Genomic DNA, 20,194 nt, shown 5'->3' with positions numbered 1-20,194 from the left:
TCAGAGATATGCTAACTGTGGATACGAGTCGTTGAAGTTCAGCATAGCTAGCTAGCAAAGTAATTACTGTAATTTCTTGCAAGCTAACCAGATGACCCCTGCGTCTCTAGCTGTAGCTGTAGCCAGCTGTAGCCACAGAAAACAATATGGGGGGGAGTCGGCCACTCACCCATCGTCCAATGACAACATCCTCCCAGTACATTAGGCTCTGTGTTAATCTTGCTAAATAAATAGCTACCTAAGTAGATAAGCTAGCCTATTAGCCATGCTATGACAGATTGTGATCATTGCCCTTGCTAGTTTGATTGTATTGACATTCCCAGCCTTAGTTACATTCGTCCGTTTTTGACCAAAATATTGAGTCATTGAAACTGAAACATTGAAACTGAATCAGTGCATCCCGAATGGAGGCAGAAAACAATGTACCAGGCCAGCTGTGATTTACAACCTGATGGCAATATTTGTTGGACTACCAACAATGACAAGACAGCCTACAGGGAGGAGGTGAGGTCCCTGGGAGAGTGGTTCCAGGAAAATAACCTCTCACTCAATGTCAACAAAACAAAGGGGCTGATCGTGGAGGGAGCACGCCCCTGTCCACATCGACGGGACTGCAGTGGAGAAGGTGGAAAGCTAAAGTTCCTCGGCGTACACATCACTAACGTTCTGAAAAGGTCCACCCACACAGACAGTGTGCTGAAGAAGGTGCAACAGCGCCTCTTCAACCTCAGGGGGCTGAAGAAAATTGAAGATCTGGTACAACGCTGTTCTTTTCCCTTCACAGAACAGCGCAAACTAACCAGAATAGAAAGAGTGGGAGGCCCCGGTGCACAACTGAGCAAGAGGACAAGTACATTACAGTGTCTAGTTTGAGAAACAGACGACTCACAAGTCCTCAGCTGGCAGCTTCGTTAAATAGTACCCGCAAAACACCAGTCTCAATGTCAACAGTGAAGAAGCGCCTCCGGGATGCTGACCTTCTAGGCAGAGTTCCTCTATCCAGTGTCTGTGTTGTTTTGCCCATCTTAATCTTTTCTTTTTATTGGCCAGTCTGAGATATGGCTTTTTCTTTGCAACTCTGCCTCGAAGGCCAGCATCCCAGAGTCGCCTCTTCACTGTTGACATTGAGCCTTTTAAAATGATAAACTTGGTTTAGTTAACACAACGTGGCACTAGAACATAGGATTGATGGTTGCTGATAATGGGCCACTGTACTCTTATGTGGATATTCCATTAAAAATCGGCCGTTTCCAGCTGCAATAGTCATTTACACTGTATTTCTGATCAATTTGATGTTAATTTGATGGAGAAAAAGGGTGCTTTTCTTTCAAAAACAAGAACATTTCTAAGTGACCCCAAACTTTTGAATGGTAGTGTACATGTTTCTTAATTCCATTCTTTTACATGTGTGTATTGTTGTGAATTGTTAGATACTACTGCACTGTTGGAGCTGGGAACACAAGCATTTCGCTACACCAGCAATGCCATCTCCTAAATATGTGTGTGTGTCCAATAGAATGTTATTTTATTGTTGAATTATATTAGTCATGCGTTGAATGGCACCCGTCTATTCTGCCAACAATGCCTCACTCTACGTCATAGTAATTATCTCCAAACAGAAACTCTTTTCTAAACGTTTTATAAAGTTGCTTTTGTAGCACAAGCTGGGAATTCAATCAATTTTTTTACTGATGTTATGCTTGTCTGTTTCGTGTCTGCAAAGTAGTTTAAAACGCTGTCAGTTCCACTTTAAAGGGCAATTGGTTTTAAGGTACGTGGTAGTTTAATTCGGATATGAGTAATAGTGACGCGCTGTATATGTTCACACAGACAAACACCGACAGATTGTACGAGGACGAGAATAAAGTTGTTTAGAAGCACGCGTCTCACCGTTAGCAGCGAGAGCTTTTCAGATATGAATCCCTGTGGTTTTGCTCTATTGCCTCCAACTCTGAGTCTTGTTTTCTTCCACAGGCGTGGCCATGTACCTGTGTATGGGGCCCGAAGGATACTGGGACCCTCAAGGGCCCAACCTTAGCAACTGTACGTCCCCGTGGGTCAATGTAATCACCCAGAAGGTAAGGGGGCCCCCCAATGGGACCAACTCATAGACTCACACTCACACACACACACACACTTCACGCTTGGCAATTCACACTTGTTCACTTTGCAACAATGGAAACCCCTGAGACTAAGGGAATACTATGCCCATCCTCTACAATCATTGTGCTCCACGGGTTTCCTTTGTCTCTGCTCAGAAGAACGTAATTGGTCAATTAATGTCAAGTCTTCCACTCGCTCCAGGTAAAGGGGAATAGCAGTCGCCACTGTTGCAACCAGAGGTCTTAGAGTACTGTCCTACCTACTGCGTCGAGTTCACAACGGTGGCCAGATACACCCACTACACAATTATGACCCTATCCCCCCATTCTTCCATTTTCTTTAGCCCCAGAGGGGGTCTCTCTCATTCCCCTTCTGTGTTTAAATCTGTAATTGAATCTCCGAGACAGAGGAGACGGCTATTGGGACTGTAGCGGTACCAGTAGCAGTAGCAGCTCTCTCCCTGTTTATGAATTGCATCAGATGTCAAAATGCACTCGCTGAAACTCGCAGGAGCCCGAGGCATGCCAGCAATAACACTTATGATCCACTCCAGACTGGCAAAAGCCCGTTAACCAAACAGCACTTTGTGGTTCTGGATGGAGAACGGGTGGTTGAAAAAAAAAACTAGTGTGGGGTAGAGGTAGAGAGATCAGGTGGATTCTTTTGTTGTTGCAACGTTTATCTTTTTCGAGTGCAATAAATGTCAACCGTGGGCTGATGTTTTGGTTATTAACTGCAGCTCAGTGCCATTCTGTTTAAATCGATATGGAGATGATACCACTTTATCTTCTCCTTTACCATAGTGTCACTATTTCCTGACTCAAACTCATAGTCCGTTTATAGTGCACATCCTAACTTTCTCACACGCAAAGCAGCACAACGCTTGACACAGTCTCGCCCCTTGTGGGAGTGACTATTGGAAAGTGGGTGCATTTCATTTTTTTATTATTATTTTTTACAAAAGTGTTATTCATCTTTATTACGCACATTAGGCATGAGCGATGTGCCTGTCGTCCCTCGTTGTCACCGGGGAATTTAAAGGAAGATCAGGCATCCCAGAATTCAGTCTGCCCCTTATTTTCACGCCACTGTCCCTGGTTCTTCTCATTAACAGGAAGACTCAGAGAGGGAGACAAGCGAAAAGGGGACTATGAGTGAAGTAGGGAGAGGCTGGAAGAGAGATGGAGAGAGCGAGGGAGGGGGAGGGGGAGAGGGAGAGAGACCAGGATTGAGAGCGAGAGGGACATTGACAGACTTAACGTTTTCTTACTGTGGCCGTAACTCTTTTCATTAAGAGAAAGAGGCTTCTCTACGCTCCACACACTGTCCACACAGGAAGAGGGTTCTCGAAGAAAGGCCAATTAAGCCGGGTGTAATTGGTTCTGCTAATAAACACAGGGGCAGGGATTGCAAGCGATGGCCAAGTAAGTCATGTGAGGCCCTGTGCCGCGGACACTGTAGTCTCCCCCTAATGCGTCTATTTACAATGTGTTGGAGGTCGCCGGGACGAAGGCCTCATCGCGCCGCATGCACATTTTGGGGGTTTGCGTTCCACATGGCACCCTATTCCTTTAATAGTGCACTACTTTTAACCACAGCCCTTTGAGCCCTGGTCAAAAGTAGTGCACGATATAGGGAGTAGGTTGCCATTTGGGGCGCAGTTCCAGACTTAGAATCCAGCAGCGGTTCTGTATGAAATATCAGAGGAAAGGAGTGGATCGAACGAGAACCCAGCGGACTACAAACAGATGTCTGACTTCCACGGATGCCTCGGGCAGGGTTAGACTCCTAAACATAGCCCAAATGCTACATCCCTTGGTATTCACTGAACCCGAGGCTAATCAAATGTGCACAAAGCTATTAGCATTCCAAAAAGGGAGGACATTAGTAAGAATAGTGGCATGAATACAAATCATACAAATAAATGATCCAAATATGCCGCCGGTACTGTAAAGCGCTTCAAAACAGATCCAACCTCGCCTCTTCAATGTCCCTGTCCAATTGAATATATCCGGAAGTTTTATTTCTGAGGGCTGTGTTTTAGCATTCTGACCCTGGGATCAGTCTGAGTAAATGTTGTTTTCGGAACGGTAGCCCAGTGATCTGCATGTGAAAACATGACCCATTTGATGAATAGAACAGGTGCTTTTTCAAGGCCCTTTTCAATTGGACGGTCGGGTAGTAGAAACACAGAGAGCTACAGTACACACAAGTCCGTTTTTTTCCTTCATAATCCAATTCAAGATAAATGAAAAGCCTAGAAACGAGACTCCTTTACATCATTATGCCTCTCTGCATGGCGGAGTTATACATTGTAATTGAAAAGCCAAGAGACAAGAAACTCCCAAACTACAAAGCGGTTGTTAGTATGTGGGCAAATGGAGACTCTTCATTAGCAAATTAACAGACTCATCCGTGGCTGAGGAGGATTTTTATTGAATTGTTTCGCCCGGTAAATGAAAATAGGTACACTACAACTAAGTGGTGTACACTTAGGCAGTACACCACTTAGAGTTCACCCTAAGGGTTCCTGGTTGTGCTTTGAAAATATTATTCTCCAAGTCTAAAGATGGAGCTGCTACACACAATACAATGAGAGAGAGGCGTGAGAGAGAGAGAGAGGCGTGAGAGAGAGAGAGAGGCGTGAGAGAGAGAGAGAGGCGTGAGAGAGAGAGAGGCGTGAGAGAGAGAGAGGCGTGAGAGAGAGAGAGGCGTGAGAGAGAGAGAGGCGTGTGAGAGAGAGGCGTGAGAGAGAGAGGCGTGAGAGAGAGAGGCGTGAGAGAGAGAGGCGTGTGAGAGAGAGAGAGGCCTGAGAGAGAGAGAGGCGTGAGAGAGAGAGAGAGGCGTGAGAGAGAGGTGTGAGAGAGAGAGAGAGGCGTGAGTGAGAGAGAGAGAGGCGAGAGAGAGAGGCGTGAGAGAGAGGGAGAGAGGCGTGAGAGAGAGGGAGAGAGGCGTGAGGGAGAGGGAGAGAGGCGTGAGAGAGAGGGAGAGAGGCGTGAGAGAGAGTGAGAGAGGCGTGAGAGAGAGGGAGAGAGGCGTGAGAGAGAGGGAGAGAGGCGTGAGAGAGAGTGAGAGAGGCGTGAGAGAGGGTGAGAGAGGCGGGAGAGAGGGAGAGAGGCGGGAGAGAGGGAGAGAGGCGAGGGAGAGAGGCGTGAGAGAGAGGGAGAGAGGCGTGAGAGAGAGGGAGAGAGGCGTGAGAGAGAGGGAGAGAGGCGTGAGAGAGAGGGAGAGAGGGGTGAGAGAGAGGGAGAGAGGCGTGAGAGAGAGTGAGATAGGCGTGAGAGAGAGGGAGAGAGGCGTGAGAGAGAGTGAGAGGCGTGAGAGAGAGTGAGAGAGGGAGAGAGGCGGGAGAGAGGGAGAGAGGCGGGAGAGAGGGAGAGAGGCGGGAGAGAGGGAGAGAGGCGGGAGAGAGGGAGGCGTGAGAGAGAGAGAGAGGCGTGAGAGAGAGGTGTGAGAGAGAGAGAGAGGCGTGAGTGAGAGAGAGAGAGGCGAGAGAGAGAGAGGCGTGAGAGAGAGAGAGGCGTGAGAGAGAGAGGCGTGAGAGAGGCGCGAGGCGCGAGAGAGAGAGAGAGAGAGAGGCGCGAGAGAGAGAGAGGCGCGAGAGAGAGAGAGGCGTGAGAGAGAGGCGTGAGAGAGAGGCGTGAGAGAGGTGTGAGAGAGAGAGGGAGGCGTGAGAGAGAGAGGGAGGCGTGAGAGAGAGAGAGGCTTGAGAGAGAGAGAGAGGCGTGAGAGAGGCGTGAGAGAGAGAGAGGCTTGAGAGAGAGAGAGAGGCGTGAGATAGAGGCATGAGAGGCGTGAGAGAGGCGTGAGAGAGGCGTGAGGCGCGAGAGAGAGAGGCGCGAGAGAGAGGCGCGAGAGAGAGAGAGAGAGAGAGAGGCGCGAGAGAGAGAGAGGCGCGAGAGAGAGAGAGAGGCGTGAGAGAGAGAGAGGCTTGAGAGAGAGAGAGAGGCGTGAGAGGCGCGAGAGAGAGAGGCGCGAGAGAGAGGCGCGAGAGAGAGAGAGAGGTGCGAGAGAGAGAGAGGCGCGAGAGAGAGAGAGGCGCGAGAGAGAGAGGCGCGAGAAAGAGAGAGGCGCGAGAGAGAGAGAGGCGCGAGAGAGAGAGAGAGGCGCGAGAGAGGCGCGAGAGAGAGAGAGGCGCGAGAGAGAGAGAGGCGCGAGAGAGAGGCGCGAGAGAGAGAGAGGCGCGAGAGAGAGGCGTGAGAGAGAGAGAGAGAGAGAGGCGTGAGAGAGAGAGAGAGAGGCGTGAGAGAGAGAGAGAGAGGCGCAAGAGAGAGAGAGGCGCGAGAGAGAGAGGCGCGAGAGAGAGAGAGGCGCGAGAGAGAGAGAAGCGCGAGAGAGAGGCGTGAGAGAGAGTGAGAGAGAGAGAGAGAGAGGCGTGAGAGAGAGAGAGAGAGAGGCGTGAGAGAGGCGTGAGAGAGGCGTGAGAGAGGCGTGAGAGAGGCGTGAGAGAGAGAGAGAGAGAGAGGGAGGCGTGAGAGAGAGAGAGAGAGAGAGGGAGGCGTGAGAGGCGTGAGAGAGAGGGAGAGAGGCGTGAGAGAGGGAGAGGCGTGAGAGAGAGGCGTGAGAGAGGCGTGAGAGAGAGAGGGAGGCGTGAGAGAGAGAGAGGCGTGAGAGAGAGAGAGGCGTGAGAGAGAGAGGCGTGAGAGAGAGAGGCGTGAGAGAGAGGCGCGAGAGAGAGAGAGAGGCGCGAGAGAGAGAGAGGCGTGAGAGAGAGAGAGGCGAGAGAGAGAGGCGAGAGAGAGAGGCTAGAGAGAGAGGCGCGAGAGAGAGAGAGGCGCGAGAGAGAGAGGCGCGAGAGAGAGAGAGGCGCGAGAGAGAGAGAGGCGCGAGAGAGAGAGAGGCGCGAGAGAGAGAGAGAGGCGCGAGAGAAAGAGAGGCGCGAGAGAGAGAGAGGCGCGAGAGAGAGAGAGGCGCGAGAGAGAGAGCGAGAGAGAGAGAGGCGCGAGAGAGAGAGAGGCGCGAGAGACAGAGAGGCGCGAGATAGAGGCGAGAGAGAGAGAGAGAGAGAGAGAGGCGCGAGAGAGAGAGAGAGAGAGGCGCGAGAGAGAGAGAGAGAGGCGCGAGAGAGAGAGAGGCGCGAGAGAGAGAGGCGCGCGAGAGAGAGAGAGGCGCGCGAGAGAGAGAGAGGCGTGAGAGAGAGAGGCGTGAGAGAGAGAGAGGCGTGAGAGAGAGAGAGGTGTGAGAGAGAGAGAGAGGCGCGAGAGAGCGAGAGAGGCGAGAGAGAGAGAGGCGCGAGAGAGAGGCGCGAGAGAGAGGCGCGAGAGAGAGAGAGAGAGAGAGGCGCGAGAGAGAGAGAGGCGAGAGTGAGAGGCGCGAGAGAGAGAGGCGCGCGAGAGAGAGGCGCGAGAGAGAGGCGCGAGAGAGAGAGAGAGAGGGGCGAGAGAGAGAGAGAGAGGGGCGAGCGAGAGAGAGAGATGGGAGAGCGAGAGAGAGAGAGAGGGGGGAGAGAGAGAGAGGGGCGAGAGAGAGAGAGGGGCGAGAGAGAGAGAGAGGCGCGAGAGAGAGAGAGGCGTGAGAGAGAGGCGTGAGAGAGAGGCGTGAGAGAGGCGTGAGAGAGAGAGGGAGGCGTGAGAGAGAGAGGGAGGCGTGAGAGAGAGAGAGGCTTGAGAGAGAGAGAGAGGCGTGAGAGAGGCGTGAGAGAGAGAGAGAGGCGTGAGATAGAGGCATGAGAGGCGTGAGAGAGGCGTGAGAGAGGCGTGAGGCGCGAGAGAGAGGCGCAAGAGAGAGGCGCGAGAGAGAGAGAGAGAGAGGCGCGAGAGAGAGAGAGGCGCGAGAGAGAGAGAGAGGCGTGAGAGAGAGAGAGGCTTGAGAGAGAGAGAGAGGCGTGAGAGAGGCGCGAGAGAGAGAGGCGCGAGAGAGAGAGGCGCGAGAGAGAGAGGCGCGAGAGAGAGAGAGAGAGGCGCGAGAGAGGCGCGAGAGAGAGAGAGGCGCGAGAGAGAGAGAGGCGCGAGAGAGAGAGAGGCGCGAGAGAGAGAGAGGCGAGAGAGAGAGGCGCGAGAGAGAGAGAGGCGCGAGAGAGAGGCGTGAGAGAGAGAGAGAGGCGTGAGAGAGAGAGAGAGAGAGGCGTGAGAGAGAGAGAGAGAGAGGCGTGAGAGAGAGATAGAGAGGCGTGAGAGAGAGAGAGGCGCGAGAGAGAGAGAGGCGCGAGAGAGAGAGAGGCGCGAGAGAGAGGCGTGAGAGAGAGTGAGAGAGAGAGAGAGATAGGCGTGAGAGAGAGAGAGAGAGGCGTGAGAGAGGCGTGAGAGAGGCGTGAGAGAGGCGTGAGAGAGGGAGAGAGGCGGGAGAGAGGCGTGAGAGAGAGAGAGAGAGAGAGAGAGAGGGAGGCGTGAGAGAGAGAGAGAGAGAGAGAGAGAGAGGGAGAGTGGCGTGAGAGAGAGGGAGAGAGGCGTGAGAGAGGGAGAGGCGTGAGAGAGGCGTGAGAGAGAGGCGTGAGAGAGAGGCGTGAGAGAGGCGTGAGAGAGAGAGGGAGGCGTGAGAGAGAGAGAGGCGTGAGAGAGAGAGAGGCGTGAGAGAGAGAGAGGCGTGAGAGAGAGAGGCGTGAGAGAGGCGCGAGAGAGAGAGAGAGGCGCGAGAGAGAGAGAGGCGCGAGAGAGAGAGAGGTGTGAGAGAGAGAGAGGCGAGAGAGAGAGGCGCGAGAGAGAGGCGCGAGAGAGAGAGAGGCGCGAGAGAGAGAGAGGCGCGAGAGAAAGAGAGGCGAGAGAGAGAGAGAGGCGCGAGAGAGAGAGAGGCGCGAGAGAGAGAGCGAGAGAGAGAGAGGCGCGAGAGAGAGAGAGGCGCGAGAGAGAGAGAGGCGCGAGAGAGAGAGAGGCGCGAGAGAGAGAGCGAGAGAGAGAGAGGCGCGAGAGAGAGAGAGGCGCGAGAGACAGAGAGGCGTGAGAGAGAGAGAGGCGTGAGAGAGAGAGAGAGGCGCGAGAGAGCGAGAGAGGCGAGAGAGAGAGAGAGGCGCGAGAGAGAGAGAGAGAGGCGCGAGACAGAGAGAGGCGAGAGAGAGAGGCGCGAGAGAGAGAGGCGCGCGAGAGAGAGGCGCGAGAGAGAGAGAGAGAGAGAGAGAGAGAGAGAGAGAGGGGCGAGAGAGAGAGAGAGAGGGGCGAGCGAGAGAGAGAGAGGGGCGAGCGAGCGAGAGAGAGAGAGGGGCGAGCGAGAGAGAGAGATGGGAGAGCGAGAGAGAGAGAGAGGGGCGAGAGAGAGAGAGGGGCGAGCGAGAGAGGGGCGAGAGAGAGAGAGGGGCGAGCGAGAGAGAGAGAGGGGAGAGCGAGAGAGAGAGAGAGGGGCGAGAGAGAGAGAAGGGCTGGCGAGAGCGAGAGAGAGAGGGGCGGGCGAGAGCGAGAGAGAGAGGGGCGGGCGAGAGCGAGAGAGAGAGGGGCGGGCGAGAGCGAGAGAGAGAGGGGCGAGCGAGAGAGAGAGAGAGAGGGGCGAGAGAGAGGAGGGGCTGGCGAGAGCGAGAGAGAGAGGGGCGGGCGAGAGCGAGAGAGAGAGGGGAGGGCGAGAGAGAGAGGGGCGGGCGAGAGCGAGAGAGAGAGGGGCGAGCGAGAGCGAGAGAGAGAGAGAGGGGCGAGCGAGAGAGAGAGAGGGGCGAGCGAGAGAGAGAGAGAGGGGCGAGCGAGAGAGAGAGAGAGGGGCGAGCGAGAGCAAGAGAGAGAGAGGGGCGAGCGAGAGAGAGAGAGGGGCGAGAGCGAGAGAGAGAGAGGGGCGGGCGAGAGCGAGAGAGAGAGGGGCGAGCGAGAGCGAGAGAGAGAGAGGGGCGAGCGAGAGCGAGAGAGAGAGAGGGGCGAGAGAGAGAGAGAGAGGCGCGAGAGAGAGAGAGGCGCGAGAGAGAGGCGCGAGAGAGAGAGAGGCGCGAGAGAGAGGCGTGAGAGAGAGAGAGAGAGAGAGGCGTGAGAGAGAGAGAGAGGCGTGAGAGAGAGAGAGAGAGGCGCAAGAGAGAGAGAGAGAGGCGCGAGAGAGAGAGAGGCGCGAGAGAGAGGCGCGAGAGAGAGAGAGGCGCGAGAGAGAGGCGTGAGAGAGAGAGAGAGAGAGAGGCGTGAGAGAGAGAGAGAGGCGTGAGAGAGAGAGAGAGAGGCGCAAGAGAGAGAGAGGCGCGAGAGAGAGAGGCGCGAGAGAGAGAGAGGCGCGAGAGAGAGAGAAGCGCGAGAGAGAGGCGTGAGAGAGAGTGAGAGAGAGAGAGAGAGAGGCGTGAGAGAGAGAGAGAGAGAGGCGTGAGAGAGGCGTGAGAGAGGGAGAGAGGCGGGAGAGAGGCGTGAGAGAGAGAGAGAGAGAGAGGGAGGCGTGAGAGAGAGAGAGAGAGAGAGAGAGGGAGAGAGGCGTGAGAGAGAGGGAGAGAGGCGTGAGAGAGGGAGAGGCGTGAGAGAGAGGCGTGAGAGAGGCGTGAGAGAGAGAGGGAGGCGTGAGAGAGAGAGAGGCGTGAGAGAGAGAGAGGCGTGAGAGAGAGAGGCGTGAGAGAGAGAGGCGTGAGAGAGAGGCGCGAGAGAGAGAGAGAGGCGCGAGAGAGAGAGAGGCGTGAGAGAGAGAGAGGCGAGAGAGAGAGGCGAGAGAGAGAGGCTAGAGAGAGAGGCGCGAGAGAGAGAGAGGCGCGAGAGAGAGAGGCGCGAGAGAGAGAGAGGCGCGAGAGAGAGAGAGGCGCGAGAGAGAGAGAGGCGCGAGAGAGAGAGCGAGAGAGAGAGAGGCGCGAGAGAGAGAGAGGCGCGAGAGACAGAGAGGCGCGAGATAGAGGCGAGAGAGAGAGAGAGAGAGAGAGAGGCGCGAGAGAGAGAGAGAGAGAGGCGCGAGAGAGAGAGAGAGAGGCGCGAGAGAGAGAGAGGCGCGAGAGAGAGAGGCGCGCGAGAGAGAGAGAGGCGCGCGAGAGAGAGAGAGGCGTGAGAGAGAGAGGCGTGAGAGAGAGAGAGGCGTGAGAGAGAGAGAGGTGTGAGAGAGAGAGAGAGGCGCGAGAGAGAGAGAGAGGCGAGAGAGAGAGAGGCGCGAGAGAGAGGCGCGAGAGAGAGGCGCGAGAGAGAGAGAGAGAGAGAGGCGCGAGAGAGAGAGAGGCGAGAGTGAGAGGCGCGAGAGAGAGAGGCGCGCGAGAGAGAGGCGCGAGAGAGAGGCGCGAGAGAGAGAGAGAGAGGGGCGAGCGAGAGAGAGAGAGGGGCGAGCGAGAGAGAGAGATGGGAGAGCGAGAGAGAGAGAGAGGGGCGAGAGAGAGAGAGGGGCGAGAGAGAGAGAGGGGCGAGAGAGAGAGAGAGGCGCGAGAGAGAGAGAGGCGTGAGAGAGAGGCGTGAGAGAGAGGCGTGAGAGAGGCGTGAGAGAGAGAGGGAGGCGTGAGAGAGAGAGGGAGGCGTGAGAGAGAGAGAGGCTTGAGAGAGAGAGAGAGGCGTGAGAGAGGCGTGAGAGAGAGAGAGAGGCGTGAGATAGAGGCATGAGAGGCGTGAGAGAGGCGTGAGAGAGGCGTGAGGCGCGAGAGAGAGAGGCGCAAGAGAGAGGCGCGAGAGAGAGAGAGAGAGAGGCGCGAGAGAGAGAGAGGCGCGAGAGAGAGAGAGAGGCGTGAGAGAGAGAGAGGCTTGAGAGAGAGAGAGAGGCGTGAGAGAGGCGCGAGAGAGAGAGGCGCGAGAGAGAGAGGCGCGAGAGAGAGAGAGGCGCGAGAGAGTGAGAGGCGCGAGAGAGTGAGAGGCGCGAGAGAGAGAGGCGCGAGAGAGAGAGGCGCGAGAGAGAGAGAGAGAGGCGCGAGAGAGGCGCGAGAGAGAGAGAGGCGCGAGAGAGAGAGAGGCGCGAGAGAGAGAGAGGCGCGAGAGAGAGAGAGGCGAGAGAGAGAGGCGCGAGAGAGAGAGAGGCGCGAGAGAGAGGCGTGAGAGAGAGAGAGAGGCGTGAGAGAGAGAGAGAGAGAGGCGTGAGAGAGAGAGAGAGAGAGGCGTGAGAGAGAGATAGAGAGGCGCGAGAGAGAGAGAGGCGCGAGAGAGAGAGAGGCGCGAGAGAGAGAGAGGCGCGAGAGAGAGGCGTGAGAGAGAGTGAGAGAGAGAGAGAGATAGGCGTGAGAGAGAGAGAGCGAGGCGTGAGAGAGGCGTGAGAGAGGCGTGAGAGAGGGAGAGAGGCGGGAGAGAGGCGTGAGAGAGAGAGAGAGAGAGAGAGAGAGGGAGGCGTGAGAGAGAGAGAGAGAGAGAGAGAGAGAGGGAGAGAGGCGTGAGAGAGAGGGAGAGAGGCGTGAGAGAGGGAGAGGCGTGAGAGAGGCGTGAGAGAGAGGCGTGAGAGAGAGGCGTGAGAGAGGCGTGAGAGAGAGAGGGAGGCGTGAGAGAGAGAGAGGCGTGAGAGAGAGAGAGGCGTGAGAGAGAGAGAGGCGTGAGAGAGAGAGGCGTGAGAGAGGCGCGAGAGAGAGAGAGAGGCGCGAGAGAGAGAGAGGCGCGAGAGAGAGAGAGGTGTGAGAGAGAGAGAGGCGAGAGAGAGAGGCGCGAGAGAGAGGCGGAGAGAGAGAGAGGCGAGAGAGAGAGAGGCGCGAGAGAGAGAGAGGCGCGAGAGAAAGAGAGGCGAGAGAGAGAGAGAGGCGCGAGAGAGAGAGAGGCGCGAGAGAGAGAGCGAGAGAGAGAGAGGCGCGAGAGAGAGAGAGGCGCGAGAGACAGAGAGGCGTGAGAGAGAGAGAGGCGTGAGAGAGAGAGAGAGGCGCGAGAGAGCGAGAGAGGCGAGAGAGAGAGAGAGGCGCGAGAGAGAGAGAGAGAGGCGCGAGACAGAGAGAGGCGAGAGAGAGAGGCGCGAGAGAGAGAGGCGCGCGAGAGAGAGGCGCGAGAGAGAGAGAGAGAGAGAGAGAGAGAGAGGGGCGAGAGAGAGAGAGAGAGGGGCGAGCGAGAGAGAGAGAGGGGCGAGCGAGCGAGAGAGAGAGAGGGGCGAGCGAGAGAGAGAGATGGGAGAGCGAGAGAGAGAGAGAGGGGCGAGAGAGAGAGAGGGGCGAGCGAGAGAGGGGCGAGAGAGAGAGAGGGGCGAGCGAGAGAGAGAGAGGGAGAGCGAGAGAGAGAGAGAGGGGCGAGAGAGAGAGAAGGGCTGGCGAGAGCGAGAGAGAGAGAGGGGCGGGCGAGAGCGAGAGAGAGAGGGGCGGGCGAGAGCGAGAGAGAGAGGGGCGGGCGAGAGCGAGAGAGAGAGGGGCGAGCGAGAGAGAGAGAGAGAGAGGGGGGCGAGAGAGAGAGAGGGGCTGGCGAGAGCGAGAGAGAGAGAGGGCGGGCGAGAGCGAGAGAGAGAGAGGGAGGGCGAGAGAGAGAGGGGCGGGCGAGAGCGAGAGAGAGAGAGGGGCGAGCGAGAGCGAGAGAGAGAGAGAGGGGCGAGCGAGAGAGAGAGAGAGAGAGGGGCGAGCGAGAGAGAGAGAGAGGGGCGAGCGAGAGAGAGAGAGAGGGGCGAGCGAGAGCAAGAGAGAGAGAGGGGCGAGCGAGAGAGAGAGAGGGGCGAGAGCGAGAGAGAGAGAGGGGCGGGCGAGAGCGAGAGAGAGAGGGGCGAGCGAGAGCGAGAGAGAGAGAGGGGCGAGCGAGAGCGAGAGAGAGAGAGGGGCGAGAGAGAGTGGGGCGAACGAGAGAGAGGGGCGAGAGAGAGAGAGGGGCGAGCGAGAGAGAGAGAGGGGAGAGAGGGGCGAGCGAGAGCGAGAGAGAGAGGGGCGAGCGAGAGAGAGAGAGAGAGGGGCGAGCGAGAGCGAGAGAGGGGCGAGCGAGAGAGAGGGGCGAGGGAGAGACGGGCGAGAGAGACGGGCGAGCGAGATGGGCGCGCGAGGGGGAGAGGGGCGCGCGAGGGGGAGAGGGGCGCGCGAGGGGGAGAGAGGCGCGCGAGGGGGAGAGAGGCGCGCGAGGGGGAGAGAGGCGCGCGAGGGAGAGAGCGAGAGAGAGGTGTGCGAGAGAGAGAGCGAGGCGTGCGAGAGAGAGAGAGAGGCGAGAGAGAGAGAGAGGCGTGCGAGAGAGAGGCGTGCGAGAGAGAGAGGCGCGAGAGGTGCGAGAGAGAGAGAGGCGCGCGAGAGAGAGGCGCGTGAGAGAGGGATAGAGGCGTGAGGGTGAAAGAGGCGTGAGGGAGAAAGAGCCGTGAGGGAGAAAGAGGCGTGTGTGAGAGAGAGAGAGATTGGGGGAGAGGAGCGTGAGATGGGGGAGAGGGGCGTGAGATGGGGGGAGAGAGGGGAGTGAGATGGGGGAGGGAGGAGTGAGATGGGGGAAGAGGGGCGTGAGATGGGCGTGAGATGGGGAAGAGGGGCGTGAGATGGGGAAGAGGGGCGTGAGATGGGGGAAGAGGGGCGTGAGATGGGGCGTGAGATGGGGAGGGGCGTGAGATGGGGGAAGAGGGGCGTGAGATGGGAAAGAGGGGCGTGAGATGGGGGAAGAGGGGCGTGAGATGGGGAAGAGGGGCGTGAGGTGGCGTGAGATGGGGGAAGAGGGGCGTGAGATGGGGAAGAGGGGCGTGAGATGGGGAAGAGGGGCGTGAGATGGGGAAGAGGGGCGTGAGATGGGGAAGAGGGGCGTGAGATGGGGGGAGAGGGGCGTGAGATGGGGGAGAGGAGCGTGAGATGGGGGAGAGGAGCGTGAGATCGGGGGAGAGAGAGGCGTGAGATCGGGGGAGAGAGAGGCGTGAGATGGGGGGTGAGGGGCGTGAGAGAGAGATAGAGGCGTGAGAGAGAGAGAGAGGGGCGAGCGAGAGAGAGAGAGGGGCGAGCGAGAGAGAGAGAGAGGGGCGAGCGAGAGAGAGAGATGGGAGAGCGAGAGAGAGAGAGGGGGAGAGAGAGAGAGAGAGGGGCGAGCGAGAGAGGGGCGAGAGAGAGAGAGAGAGAGAGGGGCGAGCGAGAGAGAGAGAGGGGAGAGCGAGAGAGAGAGAGAGGGGCGAGAGAGAGAGAGGGGCTGGCGAGAGCGAGAGAGAGAGGGGCGGGCGAGAGCGAGAGAGAGAGGGGCGGGCGAGAGAGAGAGAGAGAGGGGCGGGCGAGAGCGAGAGAGAGAGGGGCGAGCGAGAGAGAGAGAGAGAGGGGCGAGCGAGAGAGAGAGAGAGGGGCGAGCGAGAGAGAGAGAGGGGCGAGCGAGAGCGAGAGAGAGAGAGGGGCGAGCGAGAGCAAGAGAGAGAGAGGGGCGAGCGAGAGAGAGAGAGGGGCGAGCGAGAGAGAGAGAGAGGGGCGAGAGCGAGAGAGAGAGAGGAGCGGGCGAGAGCGAGAGAGAGAGGGGCGAGCGAGAGCGAGAGAGAGAGAGAGGGGCGAGAGAGAGATGGGCGAACGAGAGAGAGGGGCGAGAGAGAGAGAGGGGCGAGCGAGAGCGAGAGAGAGAGAGGGGAGAGAGGGGCGAGCGAGAGCGAGAGAGAGGGGCGAGCGAGAGCGAGAGAGAGGGGCGAGCGAGAGCGAGAGAGAGGGGCGAGCGAGAGAGAGGGAGAGAGAGAGGGGCGAGCGAGAGCGAGAGAGGGGAGAGCGAGAGAGAGAGGGGAGAGCGAGAGAGAGAGGGGAGAGCGAGAGATAGAGGGGCGAGAGAGAGAGAGAGATAGAGGGAGAGAGGCGCGCGAGAGGGAGAGACGGGCGAGCGAGATGGGCGCGCGAGGGGGAGAGGGGCGCGCGAGGGGGAGAGGGGCGCGCGAGGGGGAGAGGGGCGCGCGAGGGGGAGAGAGGCGCGCGAGGGGGAGAGAGGCGCGCGAGGGAGAGAGCGAGAGAGAGGTGTGCGAGAGAGAGAGAGAGGCGTGCGAGAGAGAGAGAGAGGCGAGAGAGAGAGAGAGGCGTGCGAGAGAGAGAGGCGTGCGAGAGAGAGAGGCGCGAGAGGTGCGAGAGAGAGAGAGGCGCGAGAGAGAGAGGCGCGTGAGAGAGGGATAGAGGCGTGAGGGTGAAAGAGGCGTGAGGGAGAAAGAGCCGTGAGGGAGAAAGAGGCGTGTGTGAGAGAGAGAGAGATTGGGGGAGAGGAGCGTGAGATGGGGGAGAGGGGCGTGAGATGGGGGGAGAGAGGGGAGTGAGATGGGGGAGGGAGGAGTGAGATGGGGGAAGAGGGGCGTGAGATGGGGAAGAGGGGCGTGAGATGGGGAAGAGGGGAGTGAGATGGGGGAAGAGGGGCGTGAGATGGGGGAAGAGGGGCGTGAGATGGGGAGGGGCGTGAGATGGGGGAGGGGGCGTGAGATGGGGAAGAGGGGCGTGAGATGGGGGGAGAGAGTGGCGTGAGATGGGGGAAGAGGGGCGTGAGATGGGGAAGAGGGGCGTGAGATGGGGAAGAGGGGCGTGAGATGGGGAAGAGGGGCGTGAGATGGGGGGAGAGGGGCGTGAGATGGGGGAGAGGAGCGTGAGATCGGGGGAGAGAGAGGCGTGAGATCGGGGGAGAGAGAGGCGTGAGATGGGGGGTGAGTGGCGTGAGAGAGAGAGAGGCGTGAGAGAGAGAGGCGAGGGAAAGCGCGTGAGAGAGAGAGGCGCGAGAGAGAAGAGGTGTGAGGGAGAAAGAGGTGTGAGGGAGAAAGAGGTGTGAGGGAGAAAGAGGCGTGAGGGAGAAAGAGGCGTGAGGGAGAAAGAGGCGTGAGGGAGAAAGAGGCGTGAGGGAGAAAGAGAGAGAGATTGGGGGAGAGGGGCGTGAGATGGGGGAAGAGGGGCGTGAGATGGGGAGAAAGAGGTGTGAGAGAGAGAGGCGTGAGAGACAGGCGTGAGAGAGAGAGAGAGGCGCGCAAGAGGGGAAGAGAGGCACGCAAGAGGGGGAGAGAGGCACGAGGGAGTGGGAGAAAGAGGCGGGAGGGAGAAAGAGGTGGGAGAGAGAGAGGCGTGAGAAAGAGAGGCGTGAGAGAGAGAGGTGTGAGAGAGGCGTGAGAGAGAGAGAGGCGTGAGAGAGAGAGAGGTGTGAGCGGCGTGAGAGAGAGAGGCGTGAGAGAGAAAGAGGTGTAAGAGAGGCGTGAGAGAGAGAGAGGCGAGGGAAAGCGCGTGAGAGAGAGAGAGGCGCAAGAGAGAAGAGGTGTGAGGGAGAAAGAGGTGTGAGGGAGAAAGAGGTGTGAGGGAGAAAGAGGCGTGAGGGAGAAAGAGGCGTGAGGGAGAAAGAGGCGTGAGGGAGAAAGAGGCGTGAGGGAGAGAGAGGCGTGAGGGAGAGAGAGATTGGGGGAGAGGGGCGTGAGATGGGGAGAGGGAGGCGTGAGATGGGGGAAGAGGGGCGTGAGATGGGGGGAGAGAGGCGTGAGATGGGGGGGAAGGAGGCGTGAGATGGGGGGGAAGGAGGCGTGAGATGGGGGGGAAGGAGGCGTGAGATGGGGGGAGAGAGGCTTGAGATGGGGGGAGAGAGGCGTGAGATGGGGGGAGAGGGGCTTGAGATGGGGGGAGAGGGGCTTGAGATGGGGGGAGAGGGGCTTGAGATGGGGGGAGAGGGGCTTGAGATGGGGGGAGAGGGGCTTGAGATGGGGGGAGAGAGGCTTGAGATGAGGGGAGAGAGGCTTGAGATGGGGGGAGGGAGGCGTGAGAGGGGGGAGGGAGGCGTGAGATGGGGGGAGAGGGGCTTGAGATGGGGGGAGAGAGGCGTGAGATGGGGGGAGAGGGGCTTGAGATGGGGGGAGAGGGGCTTGAGATGGGGGGAGAGGGGCTTGAGATGGGGGGAGAGGGGCTTGAGATGGGGGGAGAGGGGCTTGAGATGGGGGGAGAGGGGCTTGAGATGGGGGGAGAGAGGCTTGAGATGAGGGGAGAGAGGCTTGAGATGGGGGGAGGGAGGCGTGAGAGGGGGGAGGGAGGCGTGAGAGGGGGAGGGAGGCGTGAGAGGGAGGAGGGAGGCGTGAGAGGGGGGTAGAGAGGCGTGAGAGGGGGGTAGAGAGGCGTGAGATGGGGGGAGAGAGGGGCGTGAGATGGGGGGAGAGAGGGGCGTGAGATGGGGGGAGAGGGGTTGGGGGGGAGAGGCGTGAGATGGGGGAAGAGGGGCGTGAGATAGGGAAGAAGGGCGTGAGATGGGGGGAGAGGGGCGTGAGATGGGAGGAGAGAGTGGCGTGAGATGGGGGAGGGAGGCGTGAGATGGGGGGAGAGGGGCGTGAGATGGGGGAGAGGAGCGTGAGATGGGGGAGAGGAGCGTGAGATCGGGGGAGAGAGAGGCGTGAGATCGGGGGAGAGAGAGGCGTGAGATCGGGGAGAGAGAGGCGTGATATGGGGGGTGAGGGGCGTGAGAGACAGAGGCGTGAGAGAGAGAGAGAGGCGCGAGAGAGAAGAGGTGTGAGGGAGAAAGAGGCGTGAGGGAGAGAGAGGCGTGAGGGAGAGAGACAGAGAGATTGAGGGAGAGGGGCGTGAGATGGGGGGGAGAGGGGCTTGAGACTGGGGGAGGGAGGCGTGAGATGGGGGAAGAGGGGCGTGAGATGGGGGAAGAGGCGCGTGAGATGGGGGAAGAGGTGCGTGAGATGGGGGGAGAGAGGCGTGAAGGAGAAAGAGGCGTGAGAGAGAGAGGCGTGAGAGAGAGGCGTGAGAGAGAGTGGCGTGAGAGAGAGAGAGGCGAGCAAGAGGGGGACGAGGGAGTGGGAGAAAGAGGTGTGAGAGGGAGAAAGAGGCGGGAGGGAGAAAGAGGCGTGAGAAAGAGGCGTGAGAGAGAGGCGTGAGAGAGAGAGGCGTGAGAGGTGTGAGAGGCGTGAGAGAGAGAGAGGTGTGAGCGGCGTGAGAGAGAGAGGTGTGAGAGGCGTGAGAGAGAGAGAGGTGTGAGAAAGGCGTGAGAGAGAGAGAGGCGTGAGAGAGAGAGGCGAGGGAAAGCGTGTGAGAGAGAGAGGCGCAAGAGAGAAGAGGTGTGAGGGAGAAAGAGGCGTGAGGGAGAAAGAGGCGTGAGGGAGAAAGAGACGTGACGGAGAAAGAGGCGTGAGGGAGAGAGAGGCGTGAGGGAGAGAGAGAGAGAGAGAGATTGGGGGAGAGGGGTGTGAGATGGGGGGGAGAGGGGCTTGAGATGGGGAGAGGCAGGCGTGAGATGGGGGAAGAGGGGCGTGAGATGGGGAAGAGGTTTGTGAGATGGGGGAAGAGGGGCGTGAGATGGGGGGAGAGAGGCGTGAGATGGGGGAGAGAGGCGTGAGATGGGGGGAAGGAGGCGTGAGATGGGGGGGAGAGAGAGGCGTGAGATGGGGGAGAGAGAGGCGTGCGATGGGGGGAGAGGGGCGTGAGATGGGGGAGAGGGGCGTGAGATGGGGGAGAGGAGCGTGAGTTGGGGGAGAGGGGCGTGAGATGGGGGAGAGGGGCGTGAGATGGGGGAGAGGGGCGTGAGATGGGGGGAGAGAGGCTTGAGATGGGGGAGAGAGGCGTGAGATGGGGGGAGAGGGGCTTGAGATGGGGGAGAGGGGCTTGAGATGGGGGAGAGGGGCTTGAGATGGGGGAGAGAGGCTTGAGATGGGGGAGAGGGGCGTGAGATGGGGGGAGAGGGGTTGGGGGGGAGAGGCGTGAGATGGGGGAGAGGGGCGTGAGATGGGGGAGGGAGGCGTGAGATGGGGGAAGAGGGGCGTGAGATAGGGAAGAAGGGCGTGAGATGGGGGGAGAGGGGCGTGAGATGGGAGGAGAGAGTGGCGTGAGATGGGGGAGGGAGGCGTGAGATGGGGGGAGAGGGGCGTGAGATGGGGGGAGAGGGGCGTGAGATGGGGGAGAGGAGCGTGAGATGGGGGAGAGGAGCGTGAGATCGGGGGAGAGAGAGGCGTGTGAGAGAGAGAGAGGCGCGAGAGAGAAGAGGTGTGAGGGAGAAAGAGGCGTGAGGGAGAGAGAGGCGTGAGGGAGAGAGACAGAGAGATTGAGGGAGAGGGGCGTGAGATGGGGGGGAGAGGGGCTTGAGACTGGGGGAGGGAGGCGTGAGATGGGGGAAGAGGGGCGTGAGATGGGGGAAGAGGCGCGTGAGATGGGGGAAGAGGTGCGTGAGATGGGGGGAGAGAGGCGTGAAGGAGAAAGAGGCGTGAGAGAGAGAGGCGTGAGAGAGAGGCGTGAGAGAGAGTGGCGTGAGAGAGAGAGAGGCGAGCAAGAGGGGGACGAGGGAGTGGGAGAAAGAGGTGTGAGAGGGAGAAAGAGGCGGGAGGGAGAAAGAGGCGTGAGAGAGAGGCGTGAGAGAGAGAGGCGTGAGAGAGGCGTGAGAGAGAGGTGTGAGAGGTGTGAGAGGCGTGAGAGAGAGAGAGGTGTGAGCGGCGTGAGAGAGAGAGGTGTAAGAGGCGTGAGAGAGAGAGAGGTGTGAGAAAGGCGTGAGAGAGAGAGAGG

At 59.1% G+C, this 20,194-nt stretch overlaps 1 protein-coding gene across 2 annotated transcripts in view; it reads left to right on the top strand.

Annotated features, from left to right (window-relative positions):
• LOC139416094 (adhesion G protein-coupled receptor L3-like) overlaps positions 1-20,194 on the top strand; it is a 356,247-nt gene that overhangs the window by 238,416 nt on the left and 97,637 nt on the right. For both annotated transcript variants that reach the window (XM_071164365.1, XM_071164366.1), the window contains one exon: positions 1,975-2,078. In XM_071164365.1, coding sequence (XP_071020466.1) covers positions 1,975-2,078 — 104 coding nt within the window. The remainder of the gene's footprint in view (positions 1-1,974; positions 2,079-20,194) is intronic.

The sequence above is a fragment of the Oncorhynchus clarkii genome, chromosome 9, assembly GCF_045791955.1.
Source record: "Oncorhynchus clarkii lewisi isolate Uvic-CL-2024 chromosome 9, UVic_Ocla_1.0, whole genome shotgun sequence".
Lineage (NCBI taxonomy): Eukaryota > Metazoa > Chordata > Actinopteri > Salmoniformes > Salmonidae > Oncorhynchus > Oncorhynchus clarkii.
The sequence above is the reverse complement of the archived record's forward strand: the minus strand, read 5'-3'. Positions and strand labels throughout refer to the sequence as shown.